Below are 18,757 nucleotides of genomic sequence, written 5' to 3'. Positions count from 1 at the left end.
TGGCCCAGGGACACCTGCTCGGGACAACCGTCAGCCAGGGACCAGAGACCAAGTGCCAGGGAAGGAGGGGAGCAGAGAAGGCTCATTGTGGAGTATATCACCTGTTGTTCATAACTGCGGTATAGATAAAAGATTAAAAAGTCCTTAGTTAAGCTAGGTTGCTACCTAAGGCCCCAGAATAAGCTGCAGAGGCAGCGTGATGAGACCGAGCCTCGAAGACTGGGGCACAGATGATGCAAAAGACCCTGGGGCTACCCAAGCGGACTCAAGCGAGAGGAGGAAGAAAACCCCACAGTGAACGGCACATTGCTCCTGGCAAAGAGCTCCTGGAGAACGACGGCTCATTGCCCCCGCTGCCTGCACCCCGAGGTACCCGGGGGGGAGCCCCGTGCCAGGGGCACAGGCGAAATACCAGCTTTTACTTGCACAGCAGCTTGTAACAAATGCCAGCAGCAGCACTGCAGTTAAGTATTGATTGCAGAATCGATAGGCTGTCAGCGTTAGTATCATTTTAACTGGACTAATAATAACAACTGCTCGTTGCATTTTTGGTTATATTGTTAAAAGTTTTAATTAGCCTAACAACAAATTCCTGGTTTGGCATAAGAAGGTGTGTTTGGCTTTTGGTGGATAGCATCCCCCAGCTCAGCTAACACATCTGGGTCCTGCCCTGCCTCCTGGGGTGGGTGGGATGCAGGGAGCTGCCATCCCTTCACAGACACCCTTCGTGGGGGCAAAGTCAGAGCTAACACCTTGCAGCCCCCCACCCCTGCAAAGCAACAGTTGTGGGTGAGGACACAGGCTAACTCACCACCTTCACCTCGCACAGCTGCTCACCGCAACCATTGTGACTTCTGAAAGCCCCTTCAGCTACGAGTCCCCACCGTGCTTCAAAGGCCTCAGCACACGGAGGCATGGAGGAAAAGCACAGAGCTTCAATCTCAGCCTGTCACTGACACGGCTGCAGAGGCAGGTTAAGGGGGTAGCAGCGCCTGGCTCACATCAGTCGTGCTCCAGGAGCTGAGCTGCCTCCCCAGGAGCAGCCCCGGCCAGAGGCAGCCGAGGGAGGATTTAAATCTCTGTGAAGGACAGGTCTGCCCACAGGAAAGCATCTCTATACCCATGCAGACGGCAGCGTGTTACCTACTCATGTAAGCTTCTGAGAGTACTACACCGTGCCGAGTCCCTGGAGCAGCAGGGAGCCCTTTGCTCCTGTGCGTGGGGATCAGCAGGATCCCTTTTTGGGGTGGAGGACATCCTGCTGGGGCTTCCCACCTGCAGACATCACAGATCTGACCACAGCATTAACCTGGCACTGAGCAGGGATGGAAGGATGCTGTGGGGATGAGAAAGGGCTGAGTTCACGGTTTCTGCCAGCAAGTAAGAGCTCAGCCCCACACCGACCCTGAAGAGTGTCCATCCCCATTTGCTCCATCCCCCATAGCCTCCCCGGGATGCTCCTGGGAGCAGATGTCACCGTCCTGAAGGCTGACATGGGTCTGATAGCCCACCAGATTTTGCTCCACTGTGCAATCCCAAAACCTGTTTGTGTGGGGCTGCTTAACCCTGGCAAAACCCCTCCATGTGCCCACACCGGCTGCACCTTCCGAGTCCGGAGGCTTTCCCCACCATGAAAACCAGGCAGAGAGATACAGAGGAGCTTGGCCACCTGACAGAGAGCTGGGTGGCCCCAGGGCCCTCGTCTCAAGCAGGGGCATTTTGCCCAGCTCTCCCCAGCACCCCAAACAAGGCAGGCATTTCTCTCCAGCTCCTTTGCGTGCTCCTCCTCCACCACCACCACCCCCCGCCTGCCCCTTCTCCCAGCTCCTGTCCCAATGCCTGACAGCTTCCCAGTCCCTTCCCGGGGGCAAGAAACAGCCTGTGCTTACAGCCCACCCAGGGTAACAGCTCACCACAACATGCTCGCTTTTAATTTGCTTACCCAAGCAATAAAGCAGAAATGAGGGATGGCAGTTAATTAAAAGTATCGATTCATGTGGCATTCAAAACGATCCTGAGCGAGCCAGGAGGGAAAGAGGGATGAGGAGCCTGGGAAGAAGAAGAGGGAATAGCGGGGCTGCAATGCTCCAGCCTGGTGTTTTCTTGCTCCCTGTGATTTCTTACCATGGGGAAGACTCTTCCTCTGTAACAATCCTGCTCCTACAACACACTGTCCCCAAGATACTGGGTCTTTTCTTTACCAGAGGAGTCTCCAAGACCCCCATTACAGCAGGTCCATGTGAACCCTCACTGAAGCTCTGCATGCCCTGAATATTTTTAAGACTAGCTGATGGTAGGCAGGGAAAAACCCTGAAATGGGGGGGAAGAACACTTGGGATGTGTTTCTACAGCAAGGGCACAGCTCGCTCAAAGGTTGCCGCTTGCAGTCCCCTCTGACCTTCACGTCTGCCAAGCCATATATTCTGTGAACACACAGAATATGCTGTCTTTGTGACTCAGGTACATGCAGGACTAGGAGGGAACCTGGGGCCAGCAAATCCAGACAACTTCCAGTCCAGATGCTCCACAGCTCATCCACTCTGCACACTGTTGAATCCTACCTGCTACAAGAAGACAGTTTTTAGCCTCAAAGTCAGCGCCTACAGCTTGCATGAGAACAGGAGCGGAGGAGATGGACGCCATCACCAGGGATTCAGATCTCCTGTGTAGGTTTCTCTCAGTATAAACACACGGTTCGTTAGATGAGGAAGGTGCTTATGACAAGACAGGAGCTGAGACTGCCTGTGCCTGGCCAGTGTGGGTCTGCCTGGAGAGGAAGGTGGCTGCTGAATCCTCGCTTCTCAACAAGAGCAAAAACTTTGTGTCTCAAGACACAAGCCAAGTGAAGAGCATCTAGACAGTGCTCTGCCAGTGACAGGGCTATGAATAGACTCCGAAGCACCCACAGCCACCCATGAGGCGAGAAACTGCTGCTCTCTTGCTCCGCATTACCCATGTCATCATCTTCCCACCCCTCTGTAGCTACTGACAGCTGTCCTCATGGGGTGGGAAGAGAGCCAGAAACCGGGACTGAAATCTTTCTCCCCATCCCTCTGTTCACACACACCAAACAGACACCACCATGGCCTAGATTATGAAGGGAGCGGGGTACCCAAGTGCAGCACCACCATCTGAGGACTCAGAAGCAAGGATGCTCCTGCAGGCAAGGACTTCTGCTCTGGATATGTTCCAAAAGCTTCTCAGGGAAGTGCCAGAATACCATCAAAACTTCTTACCTTCAAAACTGCCCTGGCAGCCTCCTTGGCAAGGTTTGCATCCATATCATGTGCATGGACCCTCGTAGGATCTTCACCCTCTACCTGGTGTGTTTTCCAGGCTTCCTCTGAGCTCCAGCGAAAGCCGTAGGGGATTGCAGGTGCACACTCAGGCTCCTTCTTCTCCGCTGCCTCCAGCCTACTGTGTTTTCCCCAGCCAGCATCCTGCTCTACCCAGGCTATTGCAGACCATCCCACCTAGAAGAGCATCCAGGCAACTCTTCCTAGAGCACAGCAAGACACAGGAACAGCTAGCGGCCACTCCCCCAGCATGGTGTCTCTCCCCATCCCGCACCACACGCAAGGATCACAGTGCTGGAGGAGATCAAAGGTCCTGCTACAACCACAGGTGATCCATGCAGGCAGGAAGGCAGAGGGATTCACTCTCTGTTGCAGACTTTATCTGGCTCCAAAAAGGATAAGCCTAAATCCTCTACTGCATTTCCCCTCCCTCCCCTCCACCCACTAGTCCAGAAGATGTAATGTGATGTGTGGCCAAGACCAAAAAGCAATGTTTAGGGACAGGTTCAGGAAAAACGTGACGCTTGGAGCAGGGAGGGGACAAGGGTGACTAAAGTTCTAGAGGAAGGAATGGCAAGAAGGAGACCTGTAGTCTACAAACATAGAATAATTTAGGTTGGAAAGGATGTTTAAAAGCACTGAGTCCAACTGTTAACCTGACACTGCCAAGTCCACCACTAAACCATGTCCCTCAGCACCATGTCTACACATCTTTTAAATACCTCCAGGGATGGTGACTCAACCACTTCCCTGCGCAGCCTGTTCCAATACTTGACAACCCTTTCCGTGAAGAAATTTCTCCTAATATCCAACGTAAACCTTCCCTGGCACAACTTGAGGCCATTTCCTCTTGCCCTATCCCTTGTTACTTGGGAAAAGAGCCCAATACCCACATCGCTACAATCTCCTTTCAGGTAGTTGCAGAGAGCGATAAGGTCTCCTTGTAGTCCTCCTGAGTTGCCTGTCCCTTCTTGCAAAGTTCATAAACTGTCTTTCATGCTGGGAAGGCTTTCCAGGGTTTTCTCTCCATTCATCCAAGGGAGACGGCTGACGTGGCTTGACCTCATGCTCACCCATCGCCCTGAGCTGCTGTCATGGCAACACATCCTCTGATTCAGGAAGGAATGGGTACTTCTGGTTGTTTAACCAAGGAGGAGGTAGCACCCTGGTATTTTGAACACCCCAGGAAGGTCCTCAGATACTGATCAGGGACTGCAAAGAAAACACACATTGCCTAGCATCACCAAGTCCCCTTTTTGCAGTGGCTCCTACGCTGGCTGGTGGTAGCCGTTCTCCTCTCCAGCCATTTCCCAGGAGCTGCCCCAGGACACAGCACATCCAGCATTGCCCATGGACCATGAGAACAAGCTGAGCGTAGAGCCTTCTCTTCCAAACCCCACTCATACCTACAGCAGAAGCAGGCAATGCTTTGATTTCAGAGCTACCGAATCCATATGATCATGAAAAAGCCATCCTCCCTCCAAGGAAGGGCTGCATGGCAGTTTGGTGACCTTCTACACCACCCCCACATCCCAGCCCCTGGAGACCGGGTGGAAATCTTGCTTGTGGCAGCCCTCTGCATGCAGTGCCTCACTCCTGGGAAGGCAGCACCAGCAGCACGCAGGCAGTTCTGGTTCCCCTGGGTGCAGAGGAGGCAGAAACTGGGGGAGGCAAAACCATCTAGAGAGTGTTCAGAGGCACCCATGCTGGAGGGCTTGGAGCTGCCTCCAAACTTTCCTGATTTTCAAGCTATTTTGGTCCAGCTGAGCCCACAATGCAATCAGAAAGAACAAAACTGGAACTTGCCCACTGGACAGCCAGACCCCATCTCATAGTGCAGAGCAGACTATTGCAGTTGCACAGCACTATGGAGAAGACCATCACCAAGGTCAGCTGCCCCTGCTGTGCCACACATCAGCACAACAGTCATCGGGGATCCCAGCGAGCCAACCACCCCCACAAACTGCATTTCACACCTCTCCCCTGGCACTGCGTGCACCACAACACATCTTCTCACCAGGGTGAGCCTGATGTGCTGCGAGACTCAGAGGCTTCATGCCAGACCCCGAGGTTAAATCCAGACCCACTCTGCAATCCCAAAATCCAGTGGTCCAAACTCACATGAACCTACCTTTGCAGCTTGCTGACCTGACACCAGCTAACTTACCTCTGGAGGAGGGGCAAAGCCAGAAGGTCTCCTTGCTGCAGTTTCCAGCCTTGGCCAAAGCTGTCCTGGTTTCAGCTGGGACAGAGTTAATTTTCTTCCTAGCAGCTGCCGTGTTTTGGATTTAGTATGAGAATAACATTGATAACACAATATTGGTTGCTAACATGCTTGTATTCAGTCAAGGACTTTTTCAGCTTCCCACCGAAGCTGAGAGGGAGCAGAGACAGGACAAACTGGCCAAAAGAATATTCCATACCATAGACGCCATGCTCAGTATAGAAATGGGGGTTGGCCGGGGGGGCAGGAATCTGCAATCGCTGCTCGGGGTGGGCTGGGCAATCAATCATCGGGTGGTGAGCAATTGTATTGCACCACTTATTTTGTATATTCTTTTATCGTCATTATTATTATTTTCTCTTCCATTAGTCTTCTATTAAACTGTCTTTATCTCAACCCAGGAGGTTGGTTTTTTTTCCTTTTTCTCCCTCTTCTCCTTACCCTACCAGGGACAGGGAGGGAGTGAACGGCTGCGTGTTGCAGCTGGGGTTAAACCACGGCAGCAGCCTAAGGAGAAGGGGTTATTTGGGGGCTTGCTTGCAATCACCAAGTGACCTTTTCATGAACATCTTAAGAAAACCGAAAAAGCAGGCAGCCAGGAGGCAGGAGTTACCACCCTTGTGTCCTGGGAAGCTCCATCCATCCATTTCCCCCAGCTGCAAAATGGGTACTTACATTTCCCAGAGGCCCATGAGAGAGCTTTTTCTGGGTATCATCCAGCGATGATAATTTCATTCCTAGAAGTGGTGCTCAGAGAGAAGGAGGGAAACCCAGTACCACACAACGCATTTATGCTTGATTCACCCGAGAATCCCAGCCCTTTTCCTGCAGCTCTGGTAGAGGCAGGCGAGGGCTCGAGGATAAACCCTTTTGGTAGCAGCAGATTTGCAGAAAACATCTGCCACGGATGTCAGGGGGCTTCCCTGGTTGGGTGGCACTGGAAGGGGTGGCTGCCTGGTGAGGAGCTCACGTTTCCCCCTGCTCTGACCCCTGTGGAGGTCAAGATATTTGCTCCGTGTGTGATGTCTCCCACCCACAACACACAGCTGAGAAAGCTTCTGTTGTATAGGGGATTATTTATTTTTTTTTGCAATGGGAGAGATCTGAAAGGAGGAACCAATTGATAACGTATAGAAAGAGCAGTTTAATGTATGCTGGTGCGTAGGCACATCTCCGCAGGGTGCTTAGAAGAACCTTACAGTGAGCACCCTCAGCTTTTCCTCTTGGATGCCAGCCCCGAGGAGCAGCCTTCGGTAGCCTTCTGCTCCCCATCTCCAGGAGACCCTCACGGGGGAAACCACCTGTAAAACGAGCAGCAGCCCAAGCTGCATCTGCTGTGCCCCGTGTCCGCTCTGCCGGGAATTTAGCCAGCCCGCAAGTGCAGCTGTGCCCTCGTGCGCTTCTCTCCAACATCTGCCTGTCCTGCTCACTGGAAAAATCATGGAGCTGCTGCTAATTTCATTAGCAGGCCCGTCAAGCGGTTCATCAATCTATGATTTCCTGGCTTGCCGCCGCGAGGAAACAAGCGGGATCTGCTCTGAATTCTCAAAGCCATCCTCTGGGGTAATTTGTCTGAAGGCTTAAAGTTTCCCGAGTGGATTATTATCTCGGATTAAAACTGGGGGAGGGAGACGTTTTTTGCTGCTTTTTTTCCTGGAATAAACCAGAATATCCGCTAAACTGCCAACAGCTCCCCAACCCGGAGGCAGGAGTCACCCTGTCCCAGAGACAGGCAGGAGGACAGGGACCTGCTGTCCTGGGCCAGCCCTGCTCCACAAGCAGCAGAGCACCAAAGCCCACCTGCTCCCAACGCGTCCCCCACGGAGAGAGGGGCAGGAACTGGGTGCGTGGGGCTAGCAAAAAGGGAACGGAGGGTGATGGAAAGAGGCTCCAAGGAGCTGCGGCTCCATCGGGAAAGACTCAGGGTTGCCTTGCCAAACGCCGGGCTCCCCGCAACCTGCCGGAACACGGGTGGCTGCGAAGCCCACGACCCGCAGGGAGGGGGCCGGGAGCGGGGCCGCATCCAGCCCCACGGCCCCCGGGTACCGCGGCGGTTCCGCGGTTCACAGCACCCTCTCCTGGCTCCCTCGCCGCATTCCGCAGGGCGACAGCGGCGGTGGGGAGGGGGGGGGGTGCTCGCCTCAGACCCCCCTCCCTCCCCCCCCGGCGGGGGATGCTCTGCCCGCCCGCCGCAGGCAAAGAACGAGCCGCAAGTTCAGGAGCCATAAATCATAGGGAAGGGGAAAGCCGGGAGCCAGGGATCTTAGTGTTATAGGAAAAAGCCGAACAGTTACTACCTCATCTTCAACCAAAACCATCCTAGTAATAAAAATTAAAAACCCAAAACAAACAAACAAACAAAAAAAAAAAACAAAACCAAACCCAGAAACCCTACAATTTAATTTAGGGATGACAAAAAACTTTTTATCTTATCCCAAATTCTAATTGTTGATAATTTAACCTTCCCGCACCCACCAATTCCCAAAAAGCAAGGCTGTTATTTTTAAAATGGAAAATTCTCACACAAAATGAAGAGAGGCAGTCTTATGTTGGAGAGAAAAGGACAAAGCAAATAGCCTCAATTTTCCACCATGAACTTTTCTGGGATGATATTTGTCATCCCATTATTTTAGCCAAACTATTGGCTAAATTTGACCCAGAACATTAATTCCTCAAAATTCCCTTCTCCACCAAACATTCTCCTCCTTAGAAACCAGCCCCAGCCCATCCCATGGACCCAGTGGGCAGGAGTAGGAGGTTCCAGATGCCTACACAAGGGTCAGGGCTTGTGACATAAGCAAGAAATGAGGTTGCATCCCCCAAGTCCCAGCACCAGCACAGTATGGTTAGGCACGGGTGGCATTACTGCTTGCACTGAGGTTGTTTGCAGGGTTTTGGTGGCCTTTCCTGCAACTGTACCCCTCACCAAGAGCCTGGCAGAGCTTTGCTGGCACATGCCATGGTGCCACATTTTCACCCTTGCACATCTTCTCCCCCACACCGTGGCTCCGCCATTCATTTCATTTGTCCAGAAGACAACTGGCCTGCAAAGCTCCAAAACTCCCACCGAGTACAGGAAAACCTCCTGCCTAAGAAAATAAATGTGTTCTGCGCTCTCTCTGAGCCACCCATGGCAAAGCAAATACGGGCACAGTTGGGTTCCACCACTGCTTCGTTCCTTAAAAACATGTCATTTCAGTCAAACCCTTCCTGGCACATCTGGCTGTTATTAGATAGAGGAGAGAGACAGTTACTGTCTTCCTCCTCCACGTAGCACAACAGGCGCTGTCAGGCCAGCCAGCCGCGGTCTTTACCTCTACGTTGTACTTGCCACCTGAGAAATCCGTAGCCCAAATGGAAATCACGCTGCCTCCGCAGCTGGGGGTGGGGGGGGGAGCTCAGGAACACCATCCCTCAGGAAGGTGCAGTGCTCGGGGTACCGAGCCACCCACACCAGGTGGCCACCAAATTATAGCAGAAGGGAAAAGAGATGGGCAGGAGGACAGCAGCTGCCAGCCCTTCCAGCTAGATGTCCAGCCTCCGTGTGGGTGGTGGAGATGACCTAGGTAGTGACACTGACCCAGACCAGCCTCTCCATTTGCAGATGTAAGAGGCACAGATGGGGCTGTCTTAGTTGAGTTTTGGTACTTTGCAGGTAAGGAGTCTCTTGGTGTTGACTGGGCATCTGCAGACACTCAGTGGAGACTATTTACCTAAAGTGAGTTATAAAGGCCAAATCCAAAATGTATTTGTAAATATCTGGCTTGTGTTTGGTCTCTCTCGTTGGGGTGGTTTTGTTATCTGCAAGGAATGCAGCCTTCCAAATGCAACCTTCCAAAGCCCTTCTCCTCCTTGGTCCCTGTGTGGATGGGTAGGCGGCACACGGCAGGCTCTGCTCACCATGACTCTGCGTCTCCTCAACATACATGGGAGGTCAGCACATGCAGGTACCCCTCCATGCAAGGTTCACATCCCACCTTCTGTTAAGGCAAAGAGGAGGAAGGTGGTGTGATAAGCACAGATCTTTTGCAGAAGCTAGAAGGAAATGTTAGCAGTGGCATTAGCCATTCTCCTCTTTTTAGTGATCCACGTCCAAGGTCTCAGACCAAGGCAACAAGAAAAGGGACAGGCTGGAGGAAGAGCTAGGACAATCACTCGATTTGGAGCCATCTCAGGAGCTGCCATCAAGGCAGTGGCAGCAGCAACACTAAGGACCTGAGAGAAGTTCCTGGCAAGGCAGCCACAGGATCTGCCTTGTGAAACAGCAAACACTGTCTCAGCACAAGGCCAGACATCATCTAGTTGACCTCTTCACCCTTTCAGATACACCAGATACAGCTTTCTCCTCATCCTCAAGCAGACTGTCCGAGCTATCAGAGAAGAAGTCCTCCAGATCCTGCTGCCTCATCTTGGACTCCAGAACAGTGATGCGCTGCTTGAGCTTCATCTGGGCATCATTGTACTCTGTCAGGAGCCGCCCAAAGCGGGTGTGCAGCGTGTCCAGATTCAAGACCAACCTGTCCAGCCTCTCCTCTATGCTCTGCTCTTCTGTGCTTGCCTCTGCAGCTGACTCATCCAGCAGCCCTTCCTTGATCAAGATCTCCCGGCCACGCTCCTCCAAGACCTTTTTGGCATCGGGATACTCTGTGACTGCTTCCATAAGATCTTCCTTTGACAGGCAGAAGAGATCAGAGTAGCCCAAACTACGGATGTTGGCTGTGCGCCTGTTGCCCATTTTGCTCCCTTTAATGTTGAGGATGCTGATCTCCCCAAAGCAGCCTCCTGCAGTGAGCAACGCATACTGTGTTACTCCATCATCTGCCACCACGGCCAGCTTCCCCTCCTTAATGATGTACATTTCTTTCCCAATGTCTCCTTTCCGGCAAACGTAATCCCCTGGGCTGAACACCTGAGGGCGAAGCTTCAGCACGAGCTCCACCAGCAGACCTGCCTCACAGTTCTGGAAAATACTCACCTTCTTCAGTGTCTCCAGGTGAACATTGATGGCAATCTCTGCCCTTAACTTATCAGGGAGATTCTTGAGGACTTCCCGTTCATCTACTGCCTTCTTGTTGGTCCACAGGTAGTCAAACCACTTGATGACTTTGGTTTCCATGTCTTTGCTCACCTTGCGGAACTGCATGTAGTGTTTGATGGAATCAATTTTTGCCTGGAACTCTGCCCTGGTGGCATTCATGTTGGATATCATGGATCCCACATTCCCCACAATGGTGGCAAAGATGAGGACACCGATGAGAAAATCAAAGATCACAAAGAGGTACTCTTCATCACGCACAGGGGGAGGGGTCTCCCCAATGGTAGTCAAAGTCAATGTAGACCAGTAGAGACAGTAGATGTACTCCCGGCCCAGAAACCCAAATTCAGGGTCTGTGATGTTGGGGTAGACCCAAGTGTCCTCTCCAAAGCCTATGGCCTTGGAGATGGCATAATAAATGCATGCATTCCAGTGGATGATGACCAGGATGTAAAGAACCAAGTTGCTAATGCGGAAGATGTTGGGGTGGCTGGTTCTGGTCTCTGTCCTATCAAAGAACTCAAACATGCGGGAGAAGCGCAGCAGCCTGTTGAAACGCAATTCAGGATGGTCCAATCCCACAGCAAAGTACGCCAGGTCTGTGGGGAGGATGGAGAGAACATCCAGCTTGAACTGTAAGGTGTGGATGTAGTTATCCCGTAACTTCTTCAGGTCCTTAACCAGGAGGCCCTGTTCCAAGAAACCTAGCAGAGAAGCAAATGATAGAATTAACTTTGCTTATGTTCAACTCTTCTGCAGGATTTGTAAGCACTTCTGAGAAACATTTTATGGTATGCCATGCACATATGTGCATATACACACAGGGTCATCCAAATAGTACCAGGTCCACCTCATCTACTCAGTTTACAAGCTTTTGTTATCACTCAAGCCCTTCATCTGGCAAAAGTCACCTAAAGATGTCACTTAGGGATTTACTCTGTTGCCATGAAAAAATGGCGACACAAAGGTTTCCATCCTCCACATCATGAATTATTGCAGTTCCAACAGAAAATGTACAGCCACCTGCTGCATTCCGAGAACATTAAATTCTACCATTTTTCCATGTAGATAATTCATTAGCTGAACTGATGCAAAATCAGAGATACAGACCTTCAACTATGCCCGAATACTAATACTAATGCAGGTGATTTTGTACAATTATTCAAAGGTGAAGTTGAAAGCTGGGATGATTAATCTTTCATTCTGAAACTTACTCCATTTCACAGATCTTTTAATTAGATTCTTTCTCTGGAGACTGCTTCGTACTAGCGAGTGCCAAGGTAGACAAAACCCTCCTTCTAATGGAGCTGTAGATTAGGCCTCTTCCTCGCAGCTCATCTCCACTTTTAGGGGATTAAAGCAAAGCCCTCACAAGCCAGGATGCTGCTTCTGCTTACCTGTGCGCAGGCGGATCACTATGTCCCCAATGTAGATAGAGTCCGAGACGTAGTCTAACACCAGCCAGAGGACAACATAGGTCTTTTGCAGGTCACTGAAGCAAGCCCTGGAGGATGGTCATAAAATAGGGTGGTGAGACCAACAAATCTCCATATCATCTCTCACTATTACAGCTGAATATAGGCTGCATCTTAGGCTCCTAACTCTGCAACAGAGCTTGGCCACTTGCCCCTCTTCTCTGAGAAATTAAAACCCCCTTGTCTGGAAAATCTTCCCTCCCTTGACCCACCTCCCAAATGCACCTTGCAGCTTTATCCCAAAATCATGGTCCTTTCCAACCTGGGCCAGAAGATGGAAGCTCTGCCTTTGCACCACAGAAGCCACAGTGATAGTGGGGGTCCCTTTCCTTTAGGTTCCCACCAGCCCCAGCACCACCAGTGTCAGTTGTCTGCTCCTGGCTAGGCCACGACAACCAGGGGAAGAGGAGGATTAGAGGAGACGGGGATGCTACAGCCTCCCAGCTCACCTGGCTATGAGCAAGCACCAGTTATAGAGGACAGGAACTGCAATGACAGCCAGCCAACGGTAATACCAGTCCCCTGCAGGGTCCACCACAAAGATCTGCCATTTCTTCCTGGAAGCAGAGAGAAAACAGAGCTGGCAACGTACGGATAATGGGCTAAACATAGAACATTGGGTTGGAAGGAACCATTCAAGCCACATCCTTCATCCCTTGCACTAGACTGGCTCAAGCTGCAGCTTGAGTGCCAGTCTCTGAGCTAGAACCAATCCCAGCAGTGCTGAGCAAAAATGTCCAGCACTGTTAAAGCTCCTTTATCCCCAGAATTGGGCTCAGTAATGTACCAGAAGAGGAAACTGCAGGATGGTAAGGCAGAGCAGGTGGCCTACATGCACACAGCATCCCAGTGGCAGAGCCAGAAACAGATGTATGGAAGAGGGTGATCAGAAAACTTCTCGTTCCATGACATTGCCTCTCCCAGATGAGGTATGGATTGGTGCCAGACAGATCTTAAGAGACGATTAATTGGAGCAGGAGGGAAAGCATGCTGCAGATCAGTGGGAGGGCCAGGATGGGATGTCCAAGCCCCAGAGCAGCGACACGGGGGGCAGCTGGCATTGCAAGGCTGCCATCACTGTGCTGCTCCCAGCTGCCTGCCCTCAGTCTGCCCAGTCTGGGATCCAGCCTTTGAACCGCTCCCAAGTGTTTGGTCCTGCTCATCTTGGGATTCTGAGATAAGATGTGTATGCTCCAGTTGCCAGATCTCGCTGGAGAAGCTGGGGAAGAGAAACTCTGCGGCTGGGCTGATAGGCTGAGCTGCTGCAGCCTGGTAGGGCAAAACTCCTTCTCCCCCTCCCCTCCTTCCCTCCCTTCCAGCTTTTGAACATGCAAAACTCCCTCCAGTGATAGGAAAAAAACCTAACCCACTTGCCAACAGATTCCCCGTGCCCACCCCACTGCTGCCGACAGCTTCAAAAGCAAAACCTCTGCCTTGAAGTCTCCTTCCCCAGCAGCACAGGCAGCGGCACCCGCTGTGCCCGGAGCATGGGGACCGGCACTGGGCACAAAGCCAGTGGCGGTCCTCCACATTCGCTCTGGGTACAGCCACAGGCAAGCAGGTGGTCCAGCCTCCCCGTTAAAAACTCTTATCTTTTGCTCAGAACGTGCGACTCGTATGTTTTTTTGAGAAATGGACTCTTTGCGGCAAGCACTGACTCACCTGCAGCCAGCCAGCAGTGTTGTAACACCCACAAGCACTGATAACCTCAATAACGGTGTTAATTACGTCGGTAATTACAGCTTTAAATCACCAGTGCTGCCCACAGCAGGTTGCCAGAGTCCCTGACATTATGATGACAGCGGGGCCAGGGCTGAAAAGCCAGGGCTCTGGGTTAACCCAGGAAGAGAGAATAATCATCTGCCTCTTCCCGAGGGCTTTGCACCCAAGCCCGTAATAGTGGGGGTTCCCATGGACATGAACAGCAGCTCACGTTTGGAGCTACCAGACTTGGGGGTTCTTCTCACCTGCGGAGCCGAGGACCTAGAAAACACCAAAAGTTACCACGTTCTCCCCAGGAGCCCGCTGGCGCTGAGCAGCCTTTTCCCGGCACGCTTCAGCTCCCTCTGATAATTAACAAGCTCCCCTTAACCTCACAGGGCAGAATGGTTTTTTCCCCACGACTAGTAAAGACCCAGATACAAGGCTCAGATATTTTTCTCCTACAGAAAACAATCATTTTTCGGTGGTTTAATTACCATGTATAATGGTAGGGTCCAGAGCAGTCCATGAGCTTTGCCCTTTAATTAGCCAGCAGAAGAAAAGCCAGGTTATTGCTTTTCACCAGGAGTGTGAGCTGAGGAGATGAAAGGGCTGGATTTGAAAGAGCCTTTTCAGAAAGCTGCCATCACAGTGTCTCCTCCTGGGGAGAGACGGACAGCAAACGCGCTCCCTTCATCTCCCTTCATCCTGCAGATGATGAATGAGACTGGCAAATCCCACGTGTTTGTGCTTGCTGTGGTCTCGTGGGTGGAGACCCTGCATCCCTTGGCTTGTCCCCACCTGAAGGTGCATCTCTTTACAGACCCAGGGCTGGCTCCAAATGCCAACCCAAGTGTTGAACTGTTCTGGAAATGGGGAGGTCTGCTAGCTGTCATGAGCCATGCAATGTGTGTGTCCTACCAGGGCACGGACCAGGGGAGAGAAGGCCCCACAGGTGAGGGACAGGCCAGCTCTTTTCCACAGGGACAGACTAGCAGGTCTTGTGTGCCTGCACAACAGCCTGGCTGCCAGGACAGGGGCTGGAGAGGGCAGGAAGGACCCTTTCCATCACTGCATCCTACCTCCTGCTTTCCTATCCCCATCCACCTCCATCAGCCGTCACTGCTGGGAGCCCCCAAGCACCATGCATGACTGATCTCCAGCCAAGGATGGCTGGGACCACAGGGAAGGGACCCTACTTTTTGTTTTTCTCTTCCGTCTCCTCATCCTCCAGATCGTTGCCAGCGCCTACAGCCGCTGTCTGGAGCTCAGGGCCCTGGAAGCGCTCGAGGAAGGGGTCTGGCCTTTGCTGCTCCTCATGCAAGCTCTTGCTGGCCCAGTCCCTCAGCACCAGCACCAGCCGGACGATCCTGGATGGGGCAGAGAGGCAGAGTCAGGATGTGTCTGCAGAGCAAGGAGAAAGCAAAAGCATGAGAGCAAGCAGGGGGGCTACAACAGAGAAGAAAACTCTCACAGCTCCCTCTCAAGCCCAAACATTTCCTTTCGCCCCCTGCCTTGTAGTGACATGTGGGACCAAGAATATATATGCAAGAGAGCCCAGCCTGGAAGAGACCCCCAGCTCCTTCCCCAGTCCTGCTGCCGTTCCCACAGGGACACAAGGAACGTGTGGGTGACTGGGGCAGACTGAAGTTGCCAGCAAGGGAAAGGAGCCCCTGAGCCCGCCCAGGGCTCCAGAGGTGATGGAGCCGTCCCCTCCCGCAGCCCTCTCCATGGGCACCGGGGCACCCAGAGGAGCATTCACAGACTCTGGTCCCTGCAACCCCTGAATGCCATACAGCAAGGAGGGAATGAATCCTGACCCCACGCAAGTCCCCAGTGTCACAGCCAGGCACAAAAGGCATGGGCTAACCCCGAGCCGGCAGCACACATGGATACCTGGCCAAGGCTCCCCTGCCTTGGAAAGCGGAGGCAGCCGGCTGTTCCCCCTGACCCAGGGGAGCCCCTCTCCGCAGCTCTGAGAAGGTGTCATCCTGGGTTGAACAGGTCCTGCAGTGGGGAAAGGGGTGGGGGGGAAGTGTCACAGCCGCACCATGCCACCTTGGCACCTGCCTACAGCCAGAGGAACTGGAGAAAGCAGGCAGCTAGGGTTTGGCATCGCAGCCCTGCCCACACCAGGTCTCAGCAGACGCACTGAGCTGGTCCTTCCCTCTCCTGCCCCACCGCTACCTCCCTCAACCAAACCAGGGACCAGCCTGACCTGCTGGTGCTAAGCCCCGTCCCATCCGTGTCACCCTCCACTCGGGCTTGGGCGGGTGGGCAGGGGTGGTGGTTGGCTGGCGAGCTGCGCGGACCATTACTCTTGGCCATCATCCTCCATGTGAGGAGAGAACGGGCACACACCCTGCCCCAGAGACCTGCAAAGAGCAGAAAACAGCCACAAGAAGAGCTATGCAGGACACGTCATGGATTGGAACACAGAGATATGGCACGGCATGAAAAGAGAGAAGGTCAAACCCCATGGGATGTGCCCACCCCATGTTTTCCACTGCCAGCCATCACTGATGCTGCAGTAAGAGTCCTGCAGAGCATTTTGTCCTCCCCAAGAGATCCCACATCTGCCCATGGCTCATGAAAGATGCTCTCCTTCTCGTTCAGGCTCCTCAGACATTGCCAGGGCAACAGCATCCCCAGCGATCCATGCCATAACAACAAGACCATGGCTCTCGGCACCACTTCCAGCCCAAGGAGAAGAAAATAGACTTGTAAGAGATGCAAGTACAAGGCCAGCCCTGGTGGGGAGATGCTGTCGTGCAGCAGCATGGGGTAGACTTTTGTGTGTACAAAGGTGTTTGCATCCGAGCAACTGCCCTCTTTCCCCAGGGCACAGCAACCTGCTGGTGGTCTGCCCAGCGAGCCCCACCTCTCGTCCCAGCAGAAGTCTCCCCTGTGCTGCAAATTAAAGTTTGCTGTTTAAAAATACCATCTGGGTTTAGAGAGCAGAAGAGAAGGCCCTGCATTAATATGCGGAGGCTGCTGTGGAGCTGTTAAGTGTGGGATTTCTCTGGGGTTTGTTTATCTAAAAAGCGAGAGATGCCCACGGGGCTTCCCCAGCATCACACGCAGCCGTCACTGCTCTGCTGCACCCTAGCATAGACCACACCGTGCAAAAGCACCTCGCACAAACTCAGACTTGCACATGCAAGGACACGAAGGCACCCAGCCATTGCCCAGCCCCTGCCCAGACCACGTATTCCCACCCTGCCCGCTCCCTCCAGGGCACAGCACACCCTCCGTACCCACATCGCACGGTTGAGGCAGGTTCCTGGAGACGACACGCTTGTGCTCTCCCACAGCCAAGGCTCTGCTTGGGGGAAGGCAATGCCTTGTGCAGCTCTACCAACACGCATAGGGACTACATCCACGGTGCACACACGGGTACAGTCACGCACACACAGCCCAGCCACCTCCCCAGGGCAACACAGCCGCTGCTGAGAAGCCACCACTGTCCACTTACGAGCCTGGCGTCCCCCGAAGCCTTCAACGCTTGGCTGCTGCCTAACGACGGCTAGCAAGGGTGGCTGGGGAGCATCCCTCCCCCGGGAGCCTCCTGGGCTGTCTCCAGAGCACTCAGGCTTTTAAAGCAAAGCCAGCACCAGTGGAGCTGCCTGAGCTCCTGCCCTTCTCCCCTGCCCAAGCAGAGGAGCCCACGAGGTGGCCGGGTGGCACCTCGGCAGTGGCAAAGGGGTCTCTGCTGTGCACGGGGAGGGTGCGCACGCGAGTGCCCGTGTGCCTCGTCACTACAGCACGCCCATCGCCTGAGCATCCTTGACGCCCTGAGCGGCAAAGCGCACTTCAGAGGAGTAAATAGCAGCCAGCTTTGTGTCTGGGGGATGAAAGGGGAGGAGGGAAACGCACTGCTCAGGGATGCTCTGTTTTCCTACCCACGTGTCCCTTTCTCCATCACCTCCTTGGTGGCTGGAGGGACCCCAGACATCTCTCAGGGCAGAGCCTGGCTGGAGATCACAGCCAACCTGAGCAGCTCCAGGTCGAGTGGCTCCTGAGTCCCCAGCAAACCCTGGGGAAGGGTCACTGCCCACCCGGGGACAGGCACAGCTGGCCCCCAGCTGGGCTCAGGTCCTGCCGCAGGGGGGGATGCACTGGGATTGCCTCCGAGGCCACCTGCTTCTGCTCCCCTCCCAGTCCTCTGCCCTAGGGAAAAACCAAGCCGGTGACCCTGCTTCACAGGCTGTGCCACAGCTACTGCCCTGATGGAAAATTTGCAGACGTGGCCACATTTTAACACCCTCCCATCCAGTCGCCTCTTCTCACACGGAGGGAGCAGAAGACTGAATGTGCTACTCTGGAGTCCCCGCAAAGAGAGCTGCAGAGTTTGAAGGTGATCATGAAACGCATCTTTCACCGATTTCTGCCCTTGCATTTGGTTCACAAAGTTATTCTGATAACCAGTTAGCAAAAAATTTGCATCCTCAAGGCAATAAAGGAAGAGGTTAATTTTTACCCGCTTCCTCCAGTATCCAGCCACTTGGAATGGCTGAGGCTGGATCAGTCCCTGCTGGGCACAGGGAGTCCTGCACCACGTGCAGGCTCATCTGAAAGCATCAGCACCAGGAGCCCCTTTGCCATCAAAGGTTTCCCTTTTTTTTTACCTTCAAAGACTTAAATTCCGCTTGTTCTGATCTCACTGAAAACCTGGACAGCAGGGAGCCTGAAGGAAAAAAAATGGACTTTTTGCAGCCCTGGCCGGGGCTGCTGGAGGCACTGGGTGCTGCCAGGGTGAGCACCCAGCAGCAAGGGACACGTCACCTTGCTCTTGTCCCCATGCCACAGACCCTGGCACTGGGGACAGCTCACAGACCAGGAGCACCAGCAGCAGGACGTGTCCCCCTTCCACCTCTCCTTTTTCTCCTTGCCTGCAGCTGCCTTGGTGGGAACGCAACGAAGCAACGTGGGAACTCCAGGAGCTTCTCCCTGGCAGCTCCCTCGCACCATATTGCACAAGAGTCTTTATTTTCCGTGCACATCGTTGTGGCAGTGACCCCAGGAG

General features: G+C 53.3%; 1 protein-coding gene across 1 annotated transcript; it reads right to left on the bottom strand.

The window, feature by feature from the left end:
* Positions 1–9,814: 9,814 nt before the first annotated feature.
* CNGA2 (cyclic nucleotide gated channel subunit alpha 2) lies at positions 9,815–16,331 on the bottom strand. The gene is made up of 6 exons (XM_074147501.1): positions 15,950–16,331; positions 15,628–15,738; positions 14,931–15,101; positions 12,480–12,587; positions 11,953–12,059; positions 9,815–11,259 (listed from the first exon to the last, which is right to left on the bottom strand). Exons 1-6 carry the CDS (start codon positions 16,060–16,062, stop codon positions 9,815–9,817), a joined length of 2,055 nt encoding a protein of 684 aa, XP_074003602.1. The 5' UTR covers positions 16,063–16,331.
* Between the last annotated feature and the right edge of the window lie 2,426 nt (positions 16,332–18,757).

This window comes from Numenius arquata, chromosome 5 (genome assembly GCF_964106895.1).
Source record: "Numenius arquata chromosome 5, bNumArq3.hap1.1, whole genome shotgun sequence".
Lineage (NCBI taxonomy): Eukaryota > Metazoa > Chordata > Aves > Charadriiformes > Scolopacidae > Numenius > Numenius arquata.
This window is presented reverse-complemented; position numbering and strand designations above follow the sequence as displayed.

Excerpts from the sequence above, each read along its gene's own strand:
- CNGA2 (XM_074147501.1), bottom strand. The coding sequence starts at position 16,062 with ATGATGGCCAAGAGTAATGGTCCGCGCAGCTCGCCAGCCAACCACCAC. Across the intron at positions 15,102-15,627 it reads GGCAGGGGAGCCTTGGCCAG|GATCGTCCGGCTGGTGCTGG; the intron begins GTATCCATGTGT and ends TGCCCCATCCAG. Across the intron at positions 12,588-14,930 it reads ACGGAAGAGAAAAACAAAAA|GAAGAAATGGCAGATCTTTG; the intron begins GTAGGGTCCCTT and ends CTCTGCTTCCAG.